At 51.6% G+C, this 13,135-nt stretch overlaps 1 protein-coding gene across 1 annotated transcript in view; it reads left to right on the plus strand.

Moving 5' to 3' along the window:
* The window catches only part of SMAD3 (SMAD family member 3), a 126,829-nt gene extending 119,009 nt beyond the window's left edge, over nucleotides 1–7,820 (plus strand). The window contains exons 8-9 of the mRNA XM_052647119.1: nucleotides 904–1,048; nucleotides 3,454–7,820. Coding sequence (XP_052503079.1) covers nucleotides 904–1,048; nucleotides 3,454–3,577 — 269 coding nt within the window. The 3' untranslated portion in view covers nucleotides 3,578–7,820. The remainder of the gene's footprint in view (nucleotides 1–903; nucleotides 1,049–3,453) is intronic.
* The last annotated feature ends 5,315 nt before the right edge of the window (nucleotides 7,821–13,135 follow it).

The following is a 13,135-nucleotide window of genomic DNA, read 5'->3' on the forward strand; positions in this document are numbered from 1 at the left end:
CCCAGTCAGTGTTGGCCCGCTAGTGAGTGTCACCTCAGCTCACCTTTGGGGCATTTCTGGCATGTGCCTTTGTCTTTTATTTTTCTGGTTGACACATTCCTGGCACTTGGGCTGTAGGACTTCAAACAGGAGATTTATTGTACACTTCACATATGCCTGTCTCTGGTTGTACTGCTGGGAGAGTTAGGCACACACCTTCACTTTCCTGTGAATGTCACCCTAACCCAGCCTTGTGCCCAGATCTCTTGCTACCCCTGGTCCCAGCAGAGGTGGATTCATCGGAGAACCCTGGGTGGAAGGTGCCCAGGACCCTCTGCTAAACTTCCTGTTGGCATGGCAGGCTGGGCAGCCTCTCAGCTGCCCTGTCTGGCGCCCTCTCCATCAAAGGGCACGGGCTTCTGCTCCCCAAGTGGCTGACCATGCCCCACGCCGACGGCACCTTCAGGTCACAGCCCTGTCTCTCTGTTCCTTGGAGTCCTGCCTGGCTGCTTCACCCAGGGCAGAGCCCCCCCACCTGACTATCTCCCTCAGCCTTCCCCCACTCTGGGAACTAGAACTTATGGACCAGGGTTGAGCATCCCCTCCAGCTGTGTCGGCTGCACCTCCCTATTGAAGTGGCATTGGCTTCAGGGTGGAGACCATGTGGGCCGCCCCCAGCAGGCGGCTGAGCGTGGAGTCTGGTCTGGGGGGTCCCCTGGGGGGTGGCTTTAGCTAGGAGGGGAGCTCAGGCCGTGCACGGTCTTTGTCCCTGTGAGCTCTGCGTCTGTCCCGTTGGCAGGATGCAACCTGAAGATCTTCAACAACTAGGAGGAGTCTGGTCTGGGGGGTGGCTTTAGCCAGGAGGGGAGCTCAGGCCGCGCACGGCCTTCGTCCCTGTGAGCTCTGCGTCTGTCCCGTTGGCAGGGTGCAACCTGAAGATCTTCAACAACCAGGAGTTCGCTGCCCTCTTGGCTCAGTCCGTCAACCAGGGCTTCGAGGCTGTGTACCAGCTGACCCGCATGTGCACCATTCGCATGAGCTTCGTCAAAGGCTGGGGAGCCGAGTACAGGTGGGTGCTGGGGCGCCTGTCCTAGGGCCTCAGGGGGCTCAGAACAGCCGAGCGGGGCTCCTCAGAGATGAGCTAGGCTGGCCCTCTCCCTGAAGAGCAGGGGGACCGGGGATCAGCGCAGGGCGGAGTCCCATTAGACGAGGAAGAGCTAAGCGCCGCTTGCCCAGCGTTTCAAGTTTCTCAGGCACTGGAAGCATCTCATCCTCACAACCCTGAGTGGGGATGTTGGTATCATCACCGTCGTACAGATGAGGGAACGAAGGCCCAGGGAGGGAAACTGACTTGCCTGTCGCATCACTGGTGGAAACGCTGAGCCTCCAATGGTGGCGTTCTCCTCGTTTCTTTTGGGCAGATGGTTTCAGGACGACCCTCTCCAAGGAGTTAAGTCTCCCTCTCAGGGTTCCCTCCTCTGTGGCTCCTTCTCTGACCTGGTAATCCTGAGGATCTAGGATTTTAAAACCGAGAAAGCAGGGAAGAGAGGAGATGCCAGCAGTCAAAGGAACAATATTTACTTGCTTAGAAATGACTTTCTTTCAGAATTTCATGTACTGGTTTAAATGCAGCCCTGGTCAGGGGTGTCCTTGGTCTGCTCTGTCGAAGCTCTCAGACCGCTCGGGTGTGGGCCTAGAGCTGCCCATTCCTTTTCTTTCCACACCTGCACAGGAGCTGCCTCGAGAGGCACGTCTGTGCGCCCAGCCCCCACTCCACGGCAGAGGCAGGGGCACCCACATGTCAACCCGAGCCAGCACCTCGCAAGTTATTCCCCCTTCTCTTCATTTTTCCAGATGTTTGGAATCCATTTTGTTTTGCAGTCATTCTGCACCCGGGCCAAACCCATTTCAGTATTGGCTCTGGGCCACCATTTATAATGAAATCCAGATGAGCGTGACTTATGGAAAGTCAGATTCTCATTAGAGGATTTCGGTCCGTAAAATCCTCGTCTGTCATTTACCGTATTTTAGCTGCTGTTCTCCGTGTCTGCCCCACAGTGCTGGGGAACAGAGCCCTTGGTCTATGGGGTCTCTCTCAAATGGGGGAGGTGTGACCAATTGGGCAGTCCGAGTGGTCAGCCTTCAGGCTGATAACAGCCTGCGATTAGCCCAGGCCCACGGGCCCAGCCCGAGGGACATTTTAGCTCACCTCTTAGCCTTGGCTGGAATCATCTAGGCAACAAGAAAGGTTAGAAAACTAGTCTTGTTTTTTGTTGGGGAAGGGAAATATTTAAAGATGGACCCAGTGGGGAAAGAGTCAGAGGGAGGTCTGTGTGTCTCTCCTAACACTCAAGACTGCCGTCTTGAGGGTCGCACGCAGGCACCCAGGTCAGGCAGGCGCCCCGGGGCTGAGTCTGCAAGCCAGTTTCTAACCTTCCACTCAGACGATGTGCAGGCCAGGCGAGGAGGGTGGTGCCCTGGGGTTGGCGGCTCTCAACCTGGCACGGCACGCGGCCCTCCAGCTTCAAGTGCTGGGGGAAGAGGCCCTTGGTTGGCCAGAGCCTTTCCCTGGGGCCACTGTGTCACCGCGCAGGACACGCTGCCAGCACAGCCAGGCCTGTGCGGCCCACCACGTCACTGCCGCCTGGCAGCCCTGTGGAGCAGCCTGACTGGCGGCACGGCCCCTTCCCAGAACAGTCTCGCCCTCCTCTGCCTCCTGGGCCAAGGAGGGGAAGGTTTCATCCCTTCCTGTGAGGTGGCCGAGAGCCGGGCCTGGGGCCCGGGCCTCTCACCTCCAGCTGGCACCCGCGCCTCCGGCCTCAGCAGATAGCCTTTTGCTCAGAGGAGGCCTTTGGGAGCTCGCCTGCGAGCTGCGTCATCAACCAGCCTGGATTTAGACAGAGGGCTTTGGGGAAAAGAAACGTGTGGTGTGCCTTAGTTTTTTTCCAGTAATTGTTCCATGGCTCGCTCTGCTCGTAAGATTTTCCAAAATAAGGCCATAGATGGGAATTATATCAGCACATTGGGGACCGACGGCATGCGGACTCTGTCGGCGCTTTGTAAAAACACCCCTCAACTAGACAGACGCCTGTCACTGTGGCCTGCCGGGGCTGGAGGCAGGGGAGCTGTGGGTGCCTACTTAGGACAGGAGGCTGGGAAGACCTTTGCTCTGGCTGGAGGTTCTCCATCAGGGGCCCGTCACGGCAACCGGTGGGCCTCTGGGGCACCCTGGTATTTGCCTTACATGTTTCTCTTTAAGGGGGCCACCTCCTTTCCCTTCCTGCTTGGAGGAGTTTGGCAGGCAGTTTCAGCAAGTTGGTGGCACCTTCTCCAGGACAGGGTCTGGCAGGGCAGGCTCTCTCTCTGGCTCTGGGAAGACTGACACCAAATCAGAAGCCACTCCAAAGCATCTGTGTGCTTGCTGCTGGATCTTCTAAATGGCCCCCACCCACCCTTTTCTCAAATGTCTTGCAGGAGACAAACTGTGACCAGCACCCCCTGCTGGATTGAGCTGCACCTGAACGGACCTTTGCAGTGGCTTGACAAGGTCCTCACCCAGATGGGTTCCCCTAGCATCCGCTGCTCCAGCGTGTCCTAGGGACACTGCGAGTGAAGAGGGAGGGGAGGGAGGGTGGATCTGGGGAAGAGGGCCATATAGGAGGCGGAGAAATCAGAACTCAACTCACTGGTGTCAAAGAAGAAATTTTTCTCCCTCAACTAAAGTGGCATCAGCCTGTTTTCCAAAACTCGAAAGCAAACCCAGAGGTGGATTTCTAGGAACAGCTGTCTGCTTAACACGTTGGCCCTTCGGCCCCGCTATGAAGGGTAAGAAACGGCTTCTGCTCTGGTGGCGTGAGCAGACAGGTAGTGTTTCACCACCTGCCGCTCCCCTGGTCCCCTTCTTTCTTAAAGACAGCAAACTGAGATGTCACCGCCCAACAGGAATTGGCCCCCTGGTTAGGACTGGAGTGTGGACTTCGCCTTGGGTGCTCTGGGCAGGGAGAAGCCTGCAGGGGTCTGAGCACACCACGGGCCCAGCCCTCCCCTTCCACTGAATATTCCCAAACCCCAGTAGGAGCAGACCGTGTACCTGGGCGCTGAATTGACTTGCGGCGGGAAAGGGGCTCGTCTGTCTCCACCTCTCTGAGCCTACTGATGGTGTCCACAATCGAGCACGTAGGGACCGGTGGCAAGAGGTGGTAAGACACCTCTTCTTTAAAAATGACCTTAAATTTGCCCTCATTTTCAGCAGTTGGCAGGATCTGTTGAGGCTCAGCGCATATGCGGCATACAGTTTGTATCATCCTGTTAATCTCACAAGAGATCCGAATCACAGTGTTCCCAGGAGGTAGCTGTCCGTGAGGTGTGCGAGGGTGTCCCGGTCACCTGTAAGAGCTCGCTCCGCTTTCTCATGCATTTGGTTATATTGGTTGGTATAGTCGGTTGCGTTAATTAAGTGAACTGTATCGTATGTTCTTTTAAACATTTGATTAAAAAAAAAAAAACCACCCCGGTTGACACACTGACTGGGAAACCAGAGTGGGACCCAGCAACTTCTCTCCCAAAGTGAAGCTTTTTCTAGGTTTTGTTAAGACACCTGCCAGTACTTTTGGAAGCTGAAATTGACAGAAGCACATTCATCAAGAGGAAAAGATCTCAGACCGACAAAGACAAATAAAAGGGCTATTAAAAAATTATTTTTACACCTTTGACAACTGCAGAATTGGTGCAAAGAGGTCTGTCATCTTTCCCCTGCGGTATGAGATTATCTAGCTCACGGCAGAGGCCCGTCAGTGACAACTCTAGCAGTTAGAATGCGTAATAAGTATTGCTCTTCGTGGCAATTAGTGAGGAAACTACTATAGATTATTTCAACTGGAAAACAAAGAGCCCCCTTATACTGACCTTTTGCAGAATACAGCAGATGGAATTGTCACTTGCAATTGGTACTTTATTCTTTGCTGCTGTTTTTTGTATGAAATGACTTATCCCATATTTTTTGCATGGTTTTCTACCAGGAAAAATAAAGGGATTTCCTATGGAAGTCCTGTATTATTCCAGGTGAAGGGAAGAAAGTTGTGTACTTTTGGCAGGTATAAACCTCAAATGTGATGACATTTGTGATGCTGTGTGGAGACGCTGGATGCTTCCTGGTGCCTTGCTCGCAGGACCCTAGGCCTCAGAAGCTCCAGCCCCAAAGTCCAGGTAGGAGGGCTGCTCACCATGCCTCCAGAGGACACAGCAGCAGACAGGAGTGCCTTGCCAGACCTGGACTACACACAGGGCTGCAGAGTCCAGAGACACCACACAGCCCCTCACTCCACCTGAGGCCAGATGCTGTGGGTCTGAAGTTTCTGCCTGGTGTGAAATGATCGTGGACTGCTTCTTACAGATACAAGAAATCGTCTGAACCTCCTGGATGTGTTTCTGCTCTCGGTCAGCTCTGAGACCGGTGGTATGGCTTCTAACTTCAGTTCGGCTGGAGCCGTTGCAGTGCCCCCACTAAAAGCCACGGGGAGCAGTCTCCAGGGGCCCGTGATCTCCTGTGAGCACTTCCTGCGGCACACAGCTGTCCTCCAGGTACTTGGGATCTGGCTTCAGGTACAGCCCAATTTGGGTGATCTGGTTGGTCACGTCTGGCTGCATCTGGATGGCGTCTTAGAACCCACAATGCTGAAAGCTAAAGAATCCTTCTAGGAGGCATGGAGTTTTGTGTTTTTTCCCAAAAGCTACTTACTTGGCCTTTTCTCTTTATAACTAGACTGCTGAAGGAGGATGGGTAAGGAAGAAGTGGGGAAGACCACGTTCAGCACCCTTCAAAAGAAAATTTGGTTGTATCTAGAGGTTAGGATCTGGTTTCATTCCCATCATAGAGGCTGCGTAAGTGGCTTTGAGGCATGTGTAATATTAGTGTCCTACAAGTCATAAAAAGTAGTTCTAAAACCCTATTGCATAAAGGCATTTATACATTGAAAGACAGGACAGGTGAAGGGGCAGGAGGAGGGCAGTTCTCGGGGGTGATGGCAGCTGCTGGAGAGTGCTTCTGGTGTCATTGTCCGGGCTCCCTGCCAGGCCACCTTCACCTTGCGGCTTGTGGCAATGCTGACCTGGGTGTAGCTACAGCGCAGGGGCCCTAGACCCTGGCCTCGGCACCTCCCCCGGGAGCCAGCTTCTGTTCCCTTTCCTCTCCTCCCACACCCTCCCCACTCCTAACTTTATTTAGTACTGGGAGCCTTCCAGCGCAAGTAGGTAGCCGCCCTGGCAGTTCGGGTTACAGGCCTGTGCTGGCACGTCATCTCTGCTAGCCACCTTCCTGGCAGGCTGCAGACCTGACATTTTGAGACAAACCCAGAGTCAGGAGCGGGGACTTTGACTCTTAGGAGGAACAGACAGGAGGGCAAGGCTGCTGGCAGACTTTTTCATTGTCCTTATGTTGTCTGTGAGGTGTTTTTTTTTTTAATCGTCCGTGGTGATTATTTTTTTAAATCATTGTTAACGTATTGGAATGAGCTGTAGCACATATCTTGTGCTTCAGTTTGTTTTTCTCCATCTCCCTCTGGCTTCCTGGAGTTTGGACATATTCCAGGGCTAAATGCTTTTACTCAAACCACAGAAAAAAGTGTTCTTGAAGTAATGTGTGCATGTCATGCATTTGGGGAGAAGGCAGAGATCTGATTTCATTTGCAGCCCCAAGCTGCCATTTCTGAGGCTCTGAGGACCTCTGCGGGGCCAGAGCTCCCATTAGGCCACTCTCTGCAGTCTGTAAAAGGAGGGAGGGACAGGAATTGGCATGCTGCTCCTACGACTGTTTATCAAGGGGGTTACCAGTGGCAAGAGGGAGCGTGTTTGGTTCTGAACCCTGTATCTCACTGTGACTTCAGCTGGCATTGTTTGGAGTTTTCTCCCTAAATCTACATCTTTGCTAGAAGAAAACCTCAACATAGTCGTGTCACTTTGGTGTGGTACAGGTGTTCCCTTCCAGAACCTTCCTTCAAGTAACAGTCTTGGAGGAGTATCAGCCACTTCTCAAGTGGGTAGGAAAGCAGAAGAATGTATGGATCAAAACTGAAGAGGCATCTCTGATGGGAGAGTCGGGAGATGACTTGCTATACAAGCAACCTTTCAGAAACACGGCTATCACAAAGAAAAACTCATGTATTGTGTAAACTGGATTGAGAAATTCTCTCAAGTGATCCTGTAATTTTTTTTTTTTTAATGCTGAAGTAATGTACACTCGAGCATTCTGGTGTTTTTATATTTATGTAATAATTTCTTAAAACCAAGACAGATAACTATTTAATTTTGGAAGAAAGTTGGAAATGGCTCTCCTCCCGAGGACAGTGGCTTGGGAAGAGACGGGCCGCAGTGCCTCTGGGCTTGGCCCCCAGAGCCACCAACCCAGGCTGGCTCCCTGTGTGGCAGCATGTGAACACAGGCAGCTAGCTCAGGCAAACGCAGGCCCGTCCACAGGGGCCTCTGAACCCAGCCCCTCCCCCTTCCCAGGGGCGAGAACTGTACAGAGGGCTGGAGCCACCTGCCCCCAAGAAGCCTTCATTCACCTTCCGTGCTGCTGTTGCAACTAGGCTGTCCTGGGCGGGACTCCTGCTTGGGTGGGGAAGAGAATGGAGGATGCTGATTACCTTCCCTTCTCAGCCAGCCTGACCTTTTAATACCTTTGTAAAAAGCATGTATGTATTTATAGTGTTTTAGATTTTTCTAACTTTTGTATCTTAAGAGCTGAGCACCTGTTCAAGCATTGTACCCCTATTGTTAAATGTGTCCTCTCTCTCCTCTCTTCCTCCCGTAAGTGCCCTTCTAATAAAACTTTTCATGGAAAAGCACCTGGGCTGGAAGTGCGCACTCGTTCTCGCTGCCATGTCTGGCTGGAGAGTTTAAAGGGCCTGGGGCCTTCAGGGAAAAGAGTCTCTGAGCCCAGGTGTGCCAGGTCCCATTCTGCCACTGCCCACACTCACTCACCGAGGGCAGCGTGCAGTGAGGGCGGGGGCTTCCGGCTCCGGCACGTCTCCCAGCGGTGCTGCCTCCAGGCTGTCAGTCTCTCTCTGCTCACTTCCACTGTGTCTGAAAGCCGCTGGCCAGTGACTGCAGGTCACCAGATTAGTCTCACCGCAGGCGTGGAGGTAAGTTTCAGACTCCTAAAGAAGTCGGTTTCTGCCAACTTTCCAGCTCTGGTGACTTAGCTCCTGTGGAAATTCATTTTAAATTTCAAACCCCCAAGGAGAAAGAGACTTCGAAATCGCTCCCCTGGCTGAGTCGTACACTGACCTGAGATGATGTGGATTAAGAAAAAGGATGATTAGAATGAGCAAACCATTGGGGAAGGCAGAAGAGAGCTGGAATCATTCTCCAGCTGGATCACTTCCTTCTAAGGACGTCACCAGAGTCCAAGTACTCGCTATTCCAGGAGGGAGGCGGACTTCACAGGAACGGCACCTGCGAGTCTGTAGGTTTGCCCTCCATGAATGACATCACATTCCTACCTTCATTGTTATCTGGCCAGTTCCAGCCTCCTACCCGTAAATAACTTTCCTCAAGGTTTTATCTAGTCGACTTCTCAGCAAATGACTCTCAGATCCATTCCTCTAACCAGCCTGTCCCTGAGCTCCACAACTTTAACTCCAGCCGCCTGTTAAACAAGAGCCAGACAACACCCCAACTGAATCATCGTCCACCTTGCCCAAGCAAACTCCCTTTCCTGAGCAAACCTCCTTTCCTGACTCCGTGTTTACTGGAGCCTCACCTCCAGGCCGCCTCCCCACACCCAAGTCCTGAGCGTTTCTTTTCCTTGCTCCCCACGTACCTCTACAGCCGCCCCTGTGGACCAAACCTCCTTTTTGGAAAGGCCCTGAGCGTCCGGCTTCCCCTGGACCCTCTTGCACAAGCTCTTCTCAGGCCTGCACCTCCCCCTTCCATGGTGGTGCACCCAGACCATGGTAGGTACCCTGGATATTCCTCCCTCACAGAGCTCGCCTACCCATGTGATTGCAAGCCACATATATGTTCAAGACTCCCAGATTAGTACTTCTAGCCCAGACATCAACCCCGAGCTTCAGACTCACATCCAACAGCCTCGTACAAGGTGCCACCAGTACCTCAAGGGGTTAGTTGCTCAGTCATGTCCGACTCTTTGAGGCTCCATGGACTGTAGCCCGCCAGGCTCCTCTGTCCGTGGAATTCTCAAGGAAAGAATACTGCAGTGAGCTGCCGTTCTCTTCTCCAGGGGATCTTTCTGACCCAAGGATTGGACTCCTGACTCCTGCATTGCAGGCAGATTCTTTACTGTCTGAGCCACCAGAGAAGCCCAAAATTCAATACCTCAGAACTCAGTTTAAAAGAACAATTTATCCTTGCCCTCACTGAACCATCTTCAACCCTCTTTTGTCACAGCCCTTTACCCAGCCCACGGCCATGAAGTCACAGTCGTCCACCGCTCCCTTGTGCCCCATGTCTGACCAGTCCTGGCCCTCCACTCACAGTCCTGTGCCCCAGGCTCTCCAGCACCTGGACAACTGCCCAGCTTCCTAACCGCTCCCCCAGCCTCCAGCCTGTGTTCCTGTAACTGCATCATCCACAATGATCCAAGGACCTCCCTGACCTCAGACGGCCCCACAATCCACAGCACAAAATTCTAAGGCCTTTGACATGAACCTCGTGACCCTTGGCAGCCGGGCCCCATCCAGCTCGCCACCTCGCCCCTGCACCCCAGCACCATGGTGACACAGTTCCTCACTTATCACACCAGAATCCCTGACTGCTCTACTTGCAATGGCAACGCCTCCTCCCCAGTCTACACCCTGCTCCCCCCTACCCCACCTGACACACCAGCAGTTCACCTGGCTAAACTCCCCTAATGCTTCGAGACTCACTTCAGAAAGGAAGCCTTTTGTGAACCTGCCTATCACCAGGGAGTCAACTTGTGTGAACTGTCTACCCGTCTAAGCAGAGTTCCTTGAAAGTAGTGTCTACATCTTATTCTCGTATCCTGTTTCTTTTGGCAATCACATATTTTTGCTGAACTATGAACTGGTGCCCATATTATAGTAGACTCTACTGTAGCAATATCTTTTCCATCCATTTTCACATTATCCTGTATGTGCGTGTGCGCTAAGTTGTTTCAGCTGTATCTGACTCTTTGCGACCCCACCCAGACTGTAACCAGCCAGGCTCCTCTGTCCATGGGTCTCCAGGCAATACTGGAGTGGGCTGCCGTTCTCTTCTCCAGGGGAATCTTCCTGACCCAGGGATCAACCCCTTGACTCATATCTCCTAAACTGGCAGGCGGGTTCTTTACTACCAGCCCCACCTAGGAAGTCCTACTGTTCTATACACGTCCTTATAGATGGCTGAAGGAATACCACCCAAAGTTCTGATTACCTTTCATCACAGTTACCCCAGTACTTGAATCTGTCACCCTTCAGTCCAGGGATGGCAAATACAGGGCAAAATCACCACCACTTGCTATTTCTCTATCCATGCAAAGCACTCATCACAGTGCTGAGTCCATTCTCAGCTTCAGAATCCTCCACACAGCTCTCTAGGCAGACTGGTAATCAACTGGTGCTGGCTAGTACTGAGGCCAGATGTTCCTGGAATTACAGTTCCCTGTCTTTTCTGCCCTAAGCCCATCGGCTCCCTGATGATCTCCCCAGCAGGCAGAGCAGTACTCCAAGGTTCTCAACACCACTTCATCCTCGTCTACCACCACTTCTCAAGCTGTACGACAGGGGTTTCCCCAACATCACCCCTTGCTCATCTCTATACCTTTATTCGCGCTGTAGCTTCCGCTGAGAATTCTGCAACCTCACCCATATATCTACCCTGATTCTTAGCCTAATGGCTCGATTCAAGCTTCCTCAGAGTCAACGGGTCTCAAAAGTGCAGCCCCTGTCCAGCAGCATCAGTATCATCTGGGATGTTAGAAATCCCCATTCCCAGGGCCTACCCCAGACCTACTGAATCAGAAATCCTGGAGTGGGGCCCTCCAGGTGATTCTTGACGTGGGCTCAAGACAGACGTAATCAACTGGTGCTGGCTGGCACTGCTGCCAGATGTTCCTGGATTTACAGTTCCCTGTCTTTTCTGCCCTAAGCCCATCAGCTTAGGTGCTCCAAGGTGTACATTATGCTCTTCCCACCCCACTGGGCGCGCTCCTTCCCACAGCAGTCAAGGCTGGGCACAGCGCACTTCATGTCCTGCCCAGCGTTCGGCCTTTTGTGGCCTCAATTTGCTCGCCCGTCTCCCTCCTGAGTCAGACGACGAGCTGTTAGAGAGGAGAGCCCAGATCCTTGCCGACGTCTGTGGCCTCGGGCACGGCCAGAGCAGTCTTGGCACTGACAAGGGTCCCAGGCAGGGCCGGCTGCACTGAGGCCTCGTTTCAGCTCTCGGCAGGATAAAGGAACAGGTTGCAATTGCTTGTCCGTAACGTCAGGTCTGAGGCCTTCTAAAGCCATTAATGACTTCCTGAGGTTTTCCTGGAGCAACAGGATTGATGCAGACCATGCCTCTGGGCTTCAGAAGAAAAGACTCATCTCTCCTGAACTATGCTGCTCTTTCCACACAGTTCCTACCTCAGGCCTCATTCAGCCCATACTTTGCACCATCAAAGCCACCTGGTCAGTGACAGAAAAGGGAGAGACAAGGGGAGGCCACGTGCCTCACAGGGAGAACCCGGGAGGCTTTGTGTGGCCTGGGTACTCTTCCCAGATTTGCAGCTGTGAGGCTCAACTACTTAAGCCTATCAACCCCCACACACACATGAAAAAGGAGCTTAGAGGAAAAAGAAATTTTCTTCTTCCCAAACCTGTTTTCCAAAGATGCAGTTAGTTATAACCATTAGGTCCAGTGTTTGAATCAATACTTTTCCAACCAGAAACACAGCAGAATACCACATATTTAAGAACCGGACCAGGGCGCATCAGTGTTCCATCAAAAAGATCACACTGTTGCTATTACCTCTTTTCAACTCTTCATTCTGCAAATCAAACACCTCAGAATCAAGAAAGATACTTCCTATACCAGAAGAACTGAAACACACACTTAACCCTGAATAAAGACACCCAGATTAAGACCAAGACTGGTGATGTTAACCACAGGCATAAAATATAACGTAGAATAAAATTTCTAAGACCCCTTCTGCAAGAGCTCACATTCCAACGGTGCAAGGATAAATCACTAATCTAAACCCCAAGTGGAATCTAAATCAAAACTAGAACTTTGCCCTGCACAGTCAGCATGATGCTTTCAGGAACACACAAATTATGGGCAAGTTAATTGTTAGGGTGTTGTTTTTAAACCAATCCTGCACTAAGGAATGCAGGATTACACCTGACCTGATTTTCCACACTTTTTCTGCCTACAGTCCTCTATAAGATGGGTATTTGATGATAGAAGGCTGTAGCTAAATCGTCTTATCTGTTTGAAAAGTTTTTTTTGGGAGGGGGTGCTGGTGAAGGCCGATTCTTAACTCATCCAGCATGCCCTGGCACCGTCTCCATCAATCAGAACGTTCAATGAATCAAACTTCTGACCACACTGGACAGATGTTGGCTAAATTTAGCTTTGCATCAGCAAACACTCCAGCTCAGAATAGCTCAGGGAGCTCTCATCTTACCCTTAGGCAGTGATTCTTCTAAGACTGTTTTTCCATGGCAGGCCAAGGCAGGGCAAGGGGTACTCCACGTGCTCTCTTAATGACCATTGTTAAGAGACTGGCCCAAGGTTGAAAGAATCTGATGGGCCACAGCAAAACCATTTATCCCCAGCTCTCCATGGCGGGAACACAAAGTTAGTTGTAGATCACATTTCCTGTGTTACAAGCAGTTTACAGCAATGGCCTGACATGCTCTATGGTCCTTGAACCACATCCCGTATTACTCAGCCATCTAAGTCTAGCTTCCCTGAATCTCTTGCTTCTCTGAACTAGATGTGGCCAAGTTCTATAAATAGGCAGCAAGCAGACGTGGTTCTGTCAATCTTCTTATATTCTGGCAGGATAACATATTTTAAAATTATAAAAATATCTGTGTCTTCATCACTCTAAAATTATTACATAATATACGATTTTCTCAGGGAAAAAAAAGTTTATTCCTGTCTCTCCCTACCTCCCCACACTTACGGACCTTAAAACTTTGCAATCATA

This window comes from Budorcas taxicolor, chromosome 10 (genome assembly GCF_023091745.1).
Source record: "Budorcas taxicolor isolate Tak-1 chromosome 10, Takin1.1, whole genome shotgun sequence".
NCBI classification, from domain to species: Eukaryota; Metazoa; Chordata; class Mammalia; order Artiodactyla; family Bovidae; genus Budorcas; species Budorcas taxicolor.